This window comes from Dasypus novemcinctus, chromosome 17 (assembly GCF_030445035.2).
Source record: "Dasypus novemcinctus isolate mDasNov1 chromosome 17, mDasNov1.1.hap2, whole genome shotgun sequence".
Lineage (NCBI taxonomy): Eukaryota > Metazoa > Chordata > Mammalia > Cingulata > Dasypodidae > Dasypus > Dasypus novemcinctus.
In genome coordinates this window covers 49800688-49815360 of record NC_080689.1, presented here as the reverse complement: position 1 = coordinate 49815360, position 14673 = coordinate 49800688, and the positions used below count along the sequence as shown (strand labels likewise).

Sequence of the window (14673 nt, the reverse complement as noted above, 5' to 3'; positions counted from 1 at the left end):
ATGAAAAGACAGGCTTTTTGATTTCACCCAAGATAGGAGGAGGCAGTGCCACATATCAAAGCATTATAACTACCACAACTGAAAAAGCTTATTGAATCTTAATCCCCAACCATATGAATAGTCTTGGGAGTTTCCATATCTGCTCTTATCACAGTCAATTGGAAACGATAATTTTATATTGCAAACATAAAATAATTACCTCAAAACATTTACAGTAAGTTAATATTTGTATTCATATGAGTATGCATTTATATGTATAGATTTGTAATTGTGGGCAATTGTACACCGACTATTGTATAACTACTAATAAAATTTAAAGCAGTAACACCAAAATAAAACAAAATACAGGAAAAAAAACCCAAAACAAAACTTAAAATAAAAGACTTGGAATACTTACGTTTTGCCCATAATTTGACTGCTCTCAGAGTGAGTCTAAAAGTTTCTTTATTTGGCACTAAATGCAAAATTTCATCAGTAACTCTACATCCTGAAAAAGACAAAAGCATTCATTTTTCATTATGCAACAAAACCCAGATAATCTCAAGTGCTAAAGATATGAAAATATTAAAATGTCAGGGCTTCTCTATGTATTTAAAATTTAGTACTTAATGAAAAGTCACTTTGCTTCTGAAGAATTAAAAAGTACACGAGTAATGTAATCCAATATTAAAATGAGAGATGGAACTGTTTATCTTTGTAGAGCTTCCTCCATATTTCACTTTACTGTTAATCAAATACCGCTAAGTTATAAAACTGTTAGTGCCTCAATATAAATCTTATGCACAAATCACTGTTGAATTTTGGAAATACAACAAAGGGCAATAATTAAGTTAAACAGAAGTCTGGTTGTCAAAGTACGGTGTGTGGATCACTGGGAATCTGCGAGGTCAAACCTCTTTTTATAATACCAAGGCTTCCTTGGCCTTTCCCCATGTTGATATTTGCACTGATGGTACAGAAGTAGTGGTCACTAAAACTGCCGGTTCCTTAACAGTTTATCAAGGTATAGTAACAAACTGTTCTAGTAGATAATCACTGCCAGACAGTTGCAGTTAAAAAGCAAACAAACCAAACCCTGTTTTTAATATTCTGCTAATGTGCTAAAGTACCATGGTTATCTCAAGGAAAAGAAGTTCTGTGACTGAGTTGTAAGCTGAACTAGCCACTTTCTTTCAAGGAGCACCAGTTTACTTAAAATAATAAGAGACAGATAACTGGTTATTCATACTGGGGTAATTCAAGCTCTCAAGTAAAATTTAAAATATTGGACAACTTATAATAGGCACTGTGAGCCTGACAGCTTCCCAATATTTAAAGACTTTTTTGGTGCTACTGCTAGTGATTAGAATGGGATTTTATTTTGATATTTTATAATGAAATATGTTAAAATATGGAAGCTCTAAATAACTAAGTAAACCAATATTTTCCAAATGACTAAGGCATGACACCACAAAGTCATGCCTGGGTAAATGATGCATTCAAAAAATAAGGTAGACCATGGATTTTAATGGAAAGTTCACTGCTGTAGTTTCAGATTCCATATTCAAATTAATCTTTAAGAAACTATCATTTTTATCCAGCAATAAAAATGACCAAACTATTGATATATGCTACAGACATGGATGAACCTCACCAACATTATGCTAAGTGAAGGAAGTCAGACACAAAACACCACACAGTATATGATTCTGTTTATATAAAATGTCCAGAAAAGGCAAATTTAGAGAGACAGAAAATAGATTAGTGGTTGCCTGGGATTGGGAGTTGGAAGGGAAAATGAATGCAAATGATGAGGGATTTTTTTTTAGGGTAATGAAAATGTTCTAATATTCATTCGTGGTGATGGTTGCACAACTCTGTGAATATACTAAAACACTGAATTGTATACTTTGATGAATTTTATGGTATATAATTATACCTCAATAAAGATGTAAAAAGAAAAAAATTGTCACTGGTTAAGTTTTGGTGTGGTATCAAAGAATTACCCACAATTATTTGAAAAAATAATTAAAATATTCTTCCCTTTTCCAGGTACAAATCTGTACGAGGCCAAGTTTTCTTTGCATACTTCAACCAAAACAATAGATTGATGGTAGAAGCAGGTATGAGAATCCAGTGCCTTCTATTAAGTCAAACATTAGAATTTTGAAAAATGTAAAAAAAAAAAAAAGCCATTTTCTCACACATAAACTCATACTAACTTAAAATGGGCATATTATGTTTACTTCTAAGTGAATTAATACTTTAAAAACATCTCAGTTATTTCTAACATGGTAAATATTGACAGATAAGACCCACATAAGCAAAAGCTCTTTGAAGCACTCAATAAAATTTAAGAGTATAAAGGGGCACTGCAACCAGTAAGTTTGAGAACCGCTATTAAAAATATAAGTAATCTTTAAAAAAACACTTGTGGTTTTTAAGATGCTTAAGTGTGGTCAGATTATCTGTATAAAGAAGACAACATCATTTTTAATTGAGCTAAAAGTCCATCAATATTCAATTCTGCAATACCTCTCTGTGTCTACTTGTTGTTAAGCAGGTATCTGAGATTTCCTTTTAGAAGCTTACCATTTAAGCTGCGAATACACCTTATATCAAGGCTTCTCAGGCGAGAGTCGTCTCTTAGATCTAAATTATCTGATATGGTTTGTATTGCCAGTCTTGCAAAGACTAGATCAATCTTTGGAAAGATACAAAAAAGGAGAACATATATTACTTTTTTCCCTTCTAATCTATCACACCCCCCTTTGAAAATGTAAAAAGTTCTAATTACTAGTTTGGGAAGTTCAACTAAAACTTCAAAACGCCTAGATAGGCAGGGAGTAGATGTGGCTTAAACAAGCAAGCAAGCAAATGAAAAAAACAAAAAAACAAAAAAACAACTCAGGGGAGCTGATGTGCCTCAGTGGTTGGGTGCCAGCTTCCCACTTGCGAGGTCCTGGGTTCAATCCTCAGCCCCGGTACCTCAAAAAGAAAAAAAAAAAGCCTATGTATATCCTTAAAAAAACACAATTAAAAAAAAAAAAGCCTATGTAGGCAACCTCACATAGGAATACTACCACAAAGTTAGGTAATAAACTTTTTTTTTTTAAGGAGCTACCAGGGATTGAACCAGGGACCTCATATATGTGAGGCAGGTGTTCAACCACTGAGCTACACCTGCTCCTGGTAACTAACTTTTCAAATTAAGGGGAAACATTTAGCATATATGCTATTACACATCAAAAAAATCCATCAAAACCATATGTGTAGATTTCTAAATAACAGCAGATCCAACACACATTTACATTCATTCCCACCTGAAACCCCACTAAAATTCCAGTAAAATTTTATTTTGTTTTTTGTTTAGTTTCATTTTGTTTTTAATGGTACAACCCATTAGGACAAAGAAAATAGAAGGAAACACCAGTAAAAATAAAAGCTGATAGGTAGATGGACAAGTCCAGCAGATCTAAGAAAGCAGAGATAAGAAATGCTGCACTCAGGAAATAAGAAAGGAAGCTATAAATAAGGACATACATAAATAAAAACAGAATAAAAGAAGTATTCTTGGAAATTAAAAATTTGACATTAAAGAAAGAAACCCCGAAAAACTAACAACAAAAAAAATGACAGCAGAAATGAAAAACAACGTAAAGATTGGAAGATGGAAAAACCCTGAAAAGCAGCAAAGATGAAGATGTGGTTATAAGTAGGAAAAAAGAGAAGGCCAGCTCTAGAGGGACAACAATCAAATGTTAGTAGTTCCAGAAAGAAGAGTAAACAAAGGTAGGAAATCAAATAGAATTCAATAAAATTTATAATTACTGAAGGACATGAGTTTCCAGGTTGAGAGAGGACTACTGAATACCTAGAACACTGGTTGAAAAGAACCACAGCAAAGTATACCATCATGAATTTCACAACTATAAAGACAAAATAACAATTTAAAAAATCTTATAAGCTTCCTGAGATACAGAACAAGTCATATAAAAAGGATATGGAATCAAAATGCCAAACACATCTCAACAAAGCATGGAGGCTAGAAGACAATAAAGCAAGACCTTCCAAAATTCTGAGGAAAAATTATTTCCTACATAGAACTCTATATTCAAACTATCAATTTAGTGTGAGGACAAATAAGGACATTTTTAAACATTCAAATATTGGGGGGAAAAAAGTACCCTTTCTCAGGAAGCTATCAGATGAGCTCCACTAAAGTTAAGAGTGAATCAAGAAAGAAAAAAGTCTAGTGAGAAGCAAAAGGGAATCCAAGGATGATAGCAGAGGAAGATGCCAGGATGACAGCTATATACCAGTTTAGAGAGAACAATCAGTGTGGATTAGAACAGGTGAGAAGACTCAATGAGGTATTTTTTTCAAGATGGTAAGGACAAACTACTTGATGGGTCTACTCTAAACTTATTTAAAGGAGATTTAGATAACTGGCAGAGACTGGTCTGAATTAGTCATAAGTAAGAAAACCAAGCAAAAAAAAATCCCCCAAATAATTTAACTTTCAAGACAGCAAAATGTCACACAGTAAAGCATCTAGGAGATTTTGTGCTCAGTTTTGAACACTGTTTACAAAATCATAATACTATAAACAGTGAACTATAATACTGTAATTGTATTATAATGATAATTATTTTTGGAGATTGTGGGAATGAGAAAAGTATATATAAGAATCATGGGGGTTGGGATGGAGGATGGTTCATTTTCCATGGTGAGAATTCAACAGATACAGGGGAGAGAAAGGTGAGGGACTATTTTAAAATAGTATTTAATTCTTTAAACTATGTACCTATTTAAGTTTGATTAAAAAAAAAAACTAACCTTATGGCTAAATAGTTTAATTGTAAAGTTAGAAAAATATTAACACACTTACTTCAATACCATCAAATTCAAATTTTATTACTGGTACAAAGGCATCTTCTACAGCCTATGAAAGAGGAAAATAATTAAAACACATAATGTGCATTTCTATGCCCTTCCTAACCACCAATAATGTGAAAATCTTTGCTCCCAATCTGTATTTTAACTCAAAAGAAAAAGTGAAAATGCCCTTGGTCTTACATTCTAAATAAGTTTTTCTAATTTGTGACTTGTATTATTTAAGAAGATACAGAAAATGCCTATGACAGTAGTTATCTAACTTATTATCCTCTTAAAAATATTTGTCAGAAACTGGAAGGCTGCCATTTGGGTACTTACTATCTCTTGAGCCTAAATTGAAAACTGATTAGGTTAGAAGGAGCACTGGTGTTAGAAATTTTAAAAAATTAAAAAAACCCAATCAGGGCTCAAAACTACTCCATCAAAAAATAATTAATAATATAGTCAATATAGCTTAGATTAGTTTTTCAAAAAAATGATGTCTTTTTGAGCCTTCGTTAATCTCCCAACCTAATGAAGTCTTAACCTCCTTCTCAGAAAATGTCCCCACTCTTCAAAATAGCACTGATTCTTTTTTGAGTTTCATCTTATCCTTGCACTTGGGATTACATTAAAACTGTGTTTGTTTAGGTCCCTTAACACCCATAGCTCAAACACATAAAACGTCTTGCCACTTTGTATTTGTGGGACTAAGGTCATATTTGTGAAATTATTCGTGTTCAAATTTTATTTGCTAATCAACAGCTAGATAAACATATTGGAAGAATTACCACTTGAACCCCTTACATTTAATAACAGTCACTATTTGATACGCATCAATCATTTGTCAGATATTATAGTGAATGCTTTATGGAAATGATCTCATCAACCCGCAAGAAAAATCTCATAAGGAAGTTACCACCATCTCCATTTTACAGATGAGGAAATAGGTTCAGAGAGAACAGGTAATTTGACCAAAGTCAAAGAGTTAGTATGTGGTGGATTCTGGATTCAAACCCAGGTCTGTATAATTACAAACCCCAAGCTCTTAAACATTATGCATTATTTTAACAAGACATAGCAACTTCTTAAAAGATATTTTAATAATCATAAGTCCTAGGTTTTATAGCTGTTACTGAGTTCAAAATATTAAATACCAGGAAATACTTACTCTTAAGTTTCTAATGCCATCTTGATGTTTCAATTTTTCAAAGAAAGACTGAAAAAAATCAGATCTCTCCACATGTCTTGGAGCTACACAAAGGGCATCAATGTCAGCTCCTGCAAATCAAAATAAAGTATTTCTATCAAGAAGAGTATACTAAGTATTGGTTTTTGCTAAAGTACACACATAGACATATACAGGAGAAAGTATATAAGATGAGTACAGGAAAATGTTAACAATGATTAGTTCAAAGTAGTGAGATTATGGGAATTTTTTGCTTCTGTATTTTCTAATTATGAACAACAAGTAAGAGTTTGTTACTGAAAATTCATTATCACTAGAGCACAGAAAAGCAATTACCTTTGGTGTGTACTCCAAGCCTGTAGGATCCAAATGTGAAAATTTTACCACCAACAGTAGCCACAACAGAAGGTGGGAGATTCTGAAATAAAATTAAGCAAAAGGCATTTCATGATTCAACTGATTTAGTACCAAAAAAAATCACCTAGAGAAGCAGACGTGGCTCAACTGATAGAGCGTCCGCCTACCATAAGGGAGGGTCCAGCGTTCAATCCCCGCGGCCTCCTGACCCACGTAGGGAGCTGGCCCACGCGTAGAGCTGCCACGTGCAAGGAGTGCCGTGCCCCACGCATAAGGAGTGCACCCTGCAAGGAGAGCTGCCCCGGGTTAAAAAAAAAAAAAAAGTGCAGCCTGCCCAGGAGTGGCGCCATACACACGGAGAGCTGATGCAGCAAGATGATGCAACAAAAAAGACAGTTTCCCGGTGCTGTTGAGGGTGCAAGTGGACACAGAAGAACACACAGCGAGTGGACAGAGAGAGCAGACAATGGGCGGGCAGAGAGGGGAAGGGGAGAGAAATAAATTTTAAAAATCACCTACAGGTGAACTGCCTTTTATTAAGTAAGTGATATATAGTACATTTGTCTACCTTGGTAAGATGAGAATTGTAAATGTACTTCAAGGCTCTTCTGGTTGTGACTTGAAGTAATGAGGCTGTTCCCAGAGGGGAGACTAAATAAATTCATGCCTACTCTACATGCACACATCTCTATCTTAAGGAAAACATTTCTTTTCACTTGTCCCCTCTAATTACCTATCTTCGCCTTCATCATATTCAATAGTCACCAAAGAACTCTTAACTACCAAAAAATGGGCTTTCAGCTCTGTACAGCATGATACTCTTGACCAATCCCATCTTTTAAATAAAATACTGTGACTGATAGGCTTAATTTCTTGATTCTAGTAGCTCTGCAACCTTCCTCTGTTAAAACTCTGTAGACACCCTACTGGGATCATTCTTGCCATAATTTCTTTATTTTTTTAAAATTCTTTAATTTTTTCAAATATTTATTTATTTATTCCACCCCCCTTGCTGCTTGTGTTCATTGTCTGCTGTGTCCATTCACTGCACATTCTTCTTTGTCTGCGTGTCTTCTTTTCAGGAGGTACTGGGAACTGATCCTGGGAGAGAGGCACTCAATCGCTGGAGCTACCTCAGCACCCTCATTTGTTGTGTCTCTCATTGTCTTTTCCTCTGTCTCTTTTTTTTTTGTTGTGTCATCTTGTTACATCAGCTGGCTGTGTAGGCCAGCTCACTTTCATCAGGATGCCCCAGAAACCAAACCTGGAATATCCTATATGGGAGCCCAATCACTAGAGCCACATCTGCTTCCCCATAATCTACTTATAATAGCTAATCTAACAACTTCAGTTAATGTATTTTTTATTTTCCATAATTATAATGCTACCTTTTATCTTTCTCTAGAGCCAATTCTAACCATCCATCAGATATTTTTACTTAGTATCCATGCCTGAAACAAGCAAAAAATTCTTCCTATGATTGAAATCAAGATATCCCTTCTGATTTCCCTATTTCTGTTCATTTTCCTTACTGGCCAGACTTATAATCACTATTATTTTTGGATAACCAATTCTAGTTTTCAGCCCTCACATTTGCCTCCTTTCTATTCTACTACCACCCCTCTAATTCTAGTCATTTTTAATAAGCTGCCTCCTTGTATTTAAGTCTTTCTTGTCTGTTAACCCATTTTACACAAAGTTCACTGGCTGATGTTCTTAAATTACTCTATTACATAATTCTCTTGATCAAAAACTTGCCAATATTGTCTTTGACTTCTGAGGTCAGGATCCTTGGTTCTGCTATTGAAGATCTCCATAATATGCTCTTATGGAGCTCTTTCTTACTTTGCCTCCCAGCCTCCCCTTTCGAAACTCTTGACTTCCAACATATTACATAATCCAATCTCCTTTTCACTGTACTTGCCATTGTCCCTGCCTGGAATGCTTGCTCCTTCTCTCTATCTATCTCAATGCTATCCATTTTTCAAGGTTCATTTCAGAGTCTACCTCTTTCATGAAGCCTATCCTGATCACACCCCATTCCATAACAAACTCTTTTTTTCTTTCCCTTGAGCTCTTCTACCATTATTAAACTCTTTTATACTACCTTTGCTGCCTTTTGTTTTTCTGGCATGTATGTCTCATTAATTCAATTATATTTAAATTATATTTAAATTCCTATTTCTCTGTATTTTCCCATAATGCCCAGTAGAAATTCCAAAATATAATATCTACTAAGTAACTTGAATAACAGGGTATTTTGTTTGTAACATTCTTTGTTTAGTGGATATTAATGTTTCATAAGTATGCCAAATAACTTTATAGCTAGAAAGTAGTCAGTAAATTTATTGAAGGCTAACATGAACCGAAAGGACTCTTGCCAGAACCTTAAAAACTTTTAGTTTACATTCTCACTTTGACAAGTATGATCCTTGCATGATTATGATAAAACGATATGCTGAATCAAAGGGTAAAATATCTTTGCCACAAACCACAGCATTTAACTAGGATTTGATTTAGAGTTCTTTGATCTAACTCAAATCTTTCAGTAATTTTCCAAACTAAGATATACATAAATGAAAGGGATAATAATTGACAAAGTAAAAAAATGACCAATCACCTCACCCACTCAATGGAAGATGTTAAAACCAACAATTAAAAAAAAAATAAAATTCATGACTAGTATTGTCACCTCCTCAGAATTCAACTTATCTAACAGTCTTAATCATAACTCTGATAAAAGCTCACAGAAGAACCAGAAAGCCTTTTAGCAGCAAAAATAAACAGCATAAAGCCTGTGTAATCAAGTTCAATGACTGTATTCTTAGGAGAGTCTCTCGAAATCTTACCAAGAGCCTATTATTTAAAAGAAACAGTTCTAAATATGTATCAGAGGTACGGAAAGAAATAATACAAATTGTAAAAGATAGAATTCTAACAGGTAGGGGGGCTTTACAGATAGACACAACAACAGTTGTGAGGTGTTAGCTTCGAACTATTTGCTTTTAAGGAAGAGATGGGAAAACTATAAAAAACAAAAAGAACGTTCAACTATTTGGGCCACTTAGTGAAGAGGCAAATTGTTATCACCCAGGCAAACAAGCCCAATGTCACTCTAGCACACCCAGTAAAATAATTTTTAGTGATGATTCGCAGACAATAATAAAAATTCAATTACATTCACCATATTCTAAGAAAGCAGGAAAAAAGTGATCAATTTTAGAAAAAAATAGTTAAGCTACAGGAGGGGGAATAAGTTGTGTAAGTCAGGGCTTGCAATCTTCTAGGTCTCAGGGCCAGGTGAGAATGCAAATGAGAGAAGCACACATGAGATACACAGAAATGGATAAATGACTGTGTCAGAAAGACCAGGTAATGGGGGCTGTGAGGCACTGGAGGGCAGGAGCCCATGCTTGTTCAAGCACTTCCTTACAGAAAGGCAGGCACCATGTTGCCAGATCTTATGTTTCATGGCAAGTTAAAATTCTGGCTATTAAGTTAAAAAAATAGAAACAAAACCAAAAATCTTCCTGGTATTCAAATTTTGGGCCACCACATATGGGTTAAAGAAGACATGTTTTTGTGGACATTGGCCACCTCTGTGGTAAATCCTTGAATATTTGGTGTCTAGAATAGTTTGTTCCCAAGTATACCAAATAGCCAAGTTCTAATGTATCTCAGATTAATCTCAATTCCTGCATTTTATTACCAGGACCAATGGCCAGGACATAATGAACCCTAAAAATTCTGAGTGGTTGAGTCTTACCTTACTCTCACTGACACTGGAAATCCATTCTTTTACTAAATTGTTCAATTTACCAAGAACCACCAGCCTGTTAAAAAATAAAATAAAATAAAAGCTTTAGAGTAAAACAAAAAAAAATAAACAATATTAAAAAATTAAAAATAGGCAGTACTTCTGTGTTGGTGTTATGGTAAAAGCATATTATACACATGTTAATGCTGTCATTATCTATTTATACATGGCACATATCTTTGGCATTCTTAGGTTCTGAGGAGTGCCAAAGGGATGGTAAGTATGATGATGGTATTTTGGGTCTCTAAGCTATTTTCAAAATTCAAAGTCTAATGAAAACCATAAAATTACCTTGGATGAGGTTGTAAAGGCCACCTAAATGGTCAACTTTCTTGAGTTAACTAAGGAATTAAATATTTCAATGTTGTAATAGTTACATTCTCTCATTGTCAGTCATAGGTCTTTGGATAATTAAAATGAGTAATTACCTAATTTTTATTAAATATTACTTACTAAAAGCAGTTTGGTATTAAAACAACAAATTGCAATCAATGGCATACCAAATCCACATTAAGAAAAAAAAGTAAAAAAAAAGAAGGGGGTAGGCAGCTCAACATATCCAAAACTGTACTCTTGATCTGTCCAAACTTGCTTTTCTCTCATTGTTCCCCAGGTAATAGAATTCCATCCTTCAAGGGGCTCAGACCAAAACCCTTGGTTTATCCTTGACCTTATTCTGTCTCTTACATTCCAAATCATTAAATGCTAGCCACTATACCTTTAAAATATATCTGGATGGGAAGCAGGTGTAGCTTAGTGGTTGAGCACCTGCTTTTCATCTATGAGGTCCCGGGTTCAATCCCCGGGGCCTAAAAAAAATAAAAAGTAAAAAAAAAATTAAAATTAAAAACATATCTGAACTGCCACCCTGCTATTCCAGCCATCATTGCTTCTTCCTTTGGTTATTACAGTAGTCTCCTTACTAGCTTCCCTGTATCTGACCCCTCTGTTCTCCAACACAGAAGCCAAATCAACTGTTAAAAACATGTCAGATCATGCCAATCCTCCACTCAAAACCCTCTAATACCTTCCCATTTCATTCAGAGTAAAAGCCAAAACTTTTTTTTTTTTTTTTTTTTTTTAGGTACTAGGGGCTGGGACTGAACCCAGGACCTTGTATGTTGGAAGCCAGCATTCAACCACAGAGCCACATCGGCTTCCCTGAGTTGGTTTGTTTTGCTTGTTATTTTTTTGTTTTTTTTTCAGGTGGAACGGGGAATGGAACCCAGGACCTCTCATATAGGAGACATGTGCTCAACCACTTGAGCCACACCTACGTCTCCCAAAACTTTTATGATGACTTACAAGGTCCAAAGTGGCCTTGTCCTCCAAGACCATTCACACTCACTTTTTTAAGCCCATATTCTCTCCCCCATTCACTCTGCTCCAGACACACAGGCCACTTTCTTATGTATTTTATCAACATACCAGATACACTCCCATCTCAGGTCCTTAGTCTAGAAGGTGTTTTCCCCAAATATCTCCCTTGCTCAACTTGAAATCGTTCCTCAATGTCACCTCAATGAGGCCTTCTCTGACAACTCCCACTCCCAGCTTTACTTCCCTCAGCAGCACTTTTGTATCATTGTATTTACTTATTTATTTGGCTTATGGTCAGTCTCCTCCTCCAAACCCATCTAAACTGTAAGTTCCAAGAGGGCCAAGATTTTTCTTTTTTCTTTTCTGGTTACTTCTATATCCCTAGCACCTAACAGGAAGGCACATAGTTAGCACTTGATATTTGTTTGTAAAATTAGCAATTAAATAATGTACTATAAAATATTTTACAGATTTGAATTATATACCTGTGATTTAATTCTTCTTCATCTTCAAAAACTCCAAATGGTTTCATAGCATCAATTAATTTCTGTGTGTAAATATGATCAATTTCTTTAGGACATGCCAAACTAATTGGAGAGGTGATTCCATAATGCTTTTGTTGACGCTGGCTGTCCAGCACCGTGTTTCTGTTGAAAAATGAAATAAAAGAAAAATTTTAAAGTACCATATCATAGTGATATATTTAATCTCTCAATCCACTACACATTAATTTAGTTACCATAAAAGTTTGCTTAGTACTAAGAGTCAGGGTCAGGCACTTCTTTTTTTTTTAAAAGGAAAAATTAGTATTTTGTGTTTGTATTTATAAAGGGCTATTCACACTGTCATTTTTCATGGTTAGAGTGTCTTTTCAAGCCAAAAGCAGCATGTGTTGGCATCAGAGTAACTGTGTATCAAAAACATCACTCAGCTGAAATGCAAAGAGCCTGAATGGGAGCTGTGCCAGGGCCACCTCCACTACACCCTGCAGTCAAGTACCATCTAGGTTCTAGAATCTTTTAAAAGCAGTCAACCCCTGGAAAGAAAGCACTCTAGGTAAAAACAATATTTTCCCCACACTCAGGAAAGAAAAAAAATCCCAAAATAAGATCCTTTTGAAATATTTTGGCTTTTAAAAAGAATATCCTTTTCTTGAATTAAGAGTTTATAGTCCTAACATTTTGAGCAACTGTAGTTAATTGTTCTTTTCATTTAGACTGGTACGCAGGTGAAATGCCAGTCCCCAAAGACTCTTAACTATCTGGAAGTTAGAGATTTGAATAAAGTGCAACAGATTTTTAAGATATGGGTTTCCACAGACCAATAATTTCAAAGTAGAAAGTTTTACCAGTGCATTTTGATACCAAAATTTATCCTGCTAAAGAAAGAAAAGTAAAAACTAACTAACCAACCCTACTAACTTCATCATCCTTTCAAGAAGGGACATTAGCACCAATAATAAGAATAATCTCAAAATAAATATTTGTCTGTTAAACTAAATAACTTAACCCTGGAAACAAAAACAACATACAAAAACACAATAACGACTATTTTAACAGGTCATAATGGTGAGCTTATTATTAGTAAGTCCACATACTTTTTGGTTAAAGATCTCAGTATAGGTAGGGAAGGAGAATCAAGTGGAAGGTAAAATAGCTTATTTACCTTCCAAAATGACTCAATGACTCAAAGAAACAAAAGGGAAACATCAGTCCCAGTGACTAATTTCTCTCTGGCATTTATTTTGCTGTAGAACAAACATTTAACTTCAATTAGTTACTTCAAGTTGTAACTACTTTTTAAAAAGACTTGGCTCTTTTATCTCTAAGGAGAGTAGAGGGGGTGTTTTGGAATTGCGTGTGTTTACATTCGTATGATAAACAGATGATACAGCTTAATTCTTTAAATATGATCATTCATTTAATCTCAAAATAACCCTGAGAGGTAGGTATTGAATAAATTCCATTTTACAGATAAGCACCTGAGGTTCAAATGTGTAGGAAGAGGAAGAGCCAGAATCTGAACACCAAAACCTAAAATAGTTCTATCACCCACTGTCCCTTCCATAACTACTTCTGTTTTGGCAGCAACTGTATGATCTTGGGTCTCTCTTTCTCATCTGTATGCCAAAAATTGGTTACTTAGGTCCCAACAGGTCTGAAAATTCCAAGTCTAGGATTCTGAACCTCTTTCATCTAGACAGGGAGAAAAAAGGTAAACAAATCAATCCTATATTCCCTTCAAACCATCAATTTCACTTCAAATACCCTAAAGAAATTTTAGTACTTGAGTACCGTGAGACAATAATGTTCATTACCACACTGTAACATTAAAAACTCAGAAACAACCTTAACTATTTATTAACCGGAAAAGAATTAAATTAGGGTGTATCCCTATAACGCAATACAATAGAATGGTTAAAATAAAATAGAGCTGAAAATATTAACATGGTCAAAGCTCAAAGATACCATGTTGGGCTAAAGAAGCAATTGCATAATGAATGACAAGTGTGATACTAGTTACATAAAGTTTAAAAGCAAGTAAAACAAAGTTATGGACATGTGCATATGTAATAAAACAAGACAAACAGCAATAATAAGCATGAAGTTCAGGACTGTGGACACCTTTGGGGAGGGAAGTGAATGGGAACTGAGAAGAAAGTAGGGGAGAGTCCTTCAGATGTTTCTGGAGTGCTTGATTTCTTAAACACACACACACACACACACACCATACATACATACGCAACATACGCACACACACACCACACACATATAGACTGCTATGCTTTGGGAAAGATGGGTGGTGGCTACATGATGATGCTTATGTTATTTTCTGCATTTTTCTTTCCCTATAAAACAAACTGTAAGAAGCTACAACGAAATCTTGCTAAGCACGGAAAATGTTTCTGATTTATCTAAGTGTGAGCAGAAGGTATAGATCAGTTGAAATTATCGGGAGGTGGGGAGGCGGGGGCTGGAGCGGGGGCGGCGCGGCGAACAGACCATAGCCTTTATTAAAGACAATTCCACGGACTGGGATAGGTCATTCACTCCAGAAGACCTGGAGACAGCCAGTCGGGAAGGGAGGAGGGGGAGGTAGGGGGATGGTATTTGCGCCAATGCAGACAGGAGCA

The 14673-nt window shown here is 35.1% G+C and overlaps 1 protein-coding gene across 2 annotated transcripts in view; it reads right to left on the bottom strand.

The window, feature by feature from the left end:
• Positions 1-14673, bottom strand: part of PAPOLG (poly(A) polymerase gamma) — a 31052-nt gene that overhangs the window by 15804 nt on the left and 575 nt on the right. For both annotated transcript variants that reach the window (XM_058278609.1, XM_058278610.1), the window contains exons 2-8: positions 12026-12187; positions 10170-10236; positions 6383-6464; positions 6029-6138; positions 4871-4924; positions 2572-2683; positions 398-487 (exon numbers count right to left, since the gene is read on the bottom strand). In XM_058278609.1, coding sequence (XP_058134592.1) covers positions 398-487; positions 2572-2683; positions 4871-4924; positions 6029-6138; positions 6383-6464; positions 10170-10236; positions 12026-12187 — 677 coding nt within the window. The remainder of the gene's footprint in view (positions 1-397; positions 488-2571; positions 2684-4870; positions 4925-6028; positions 6139-6382; positions 6465-10169; positions 10237-12025; positions 12188-14673) is intronic.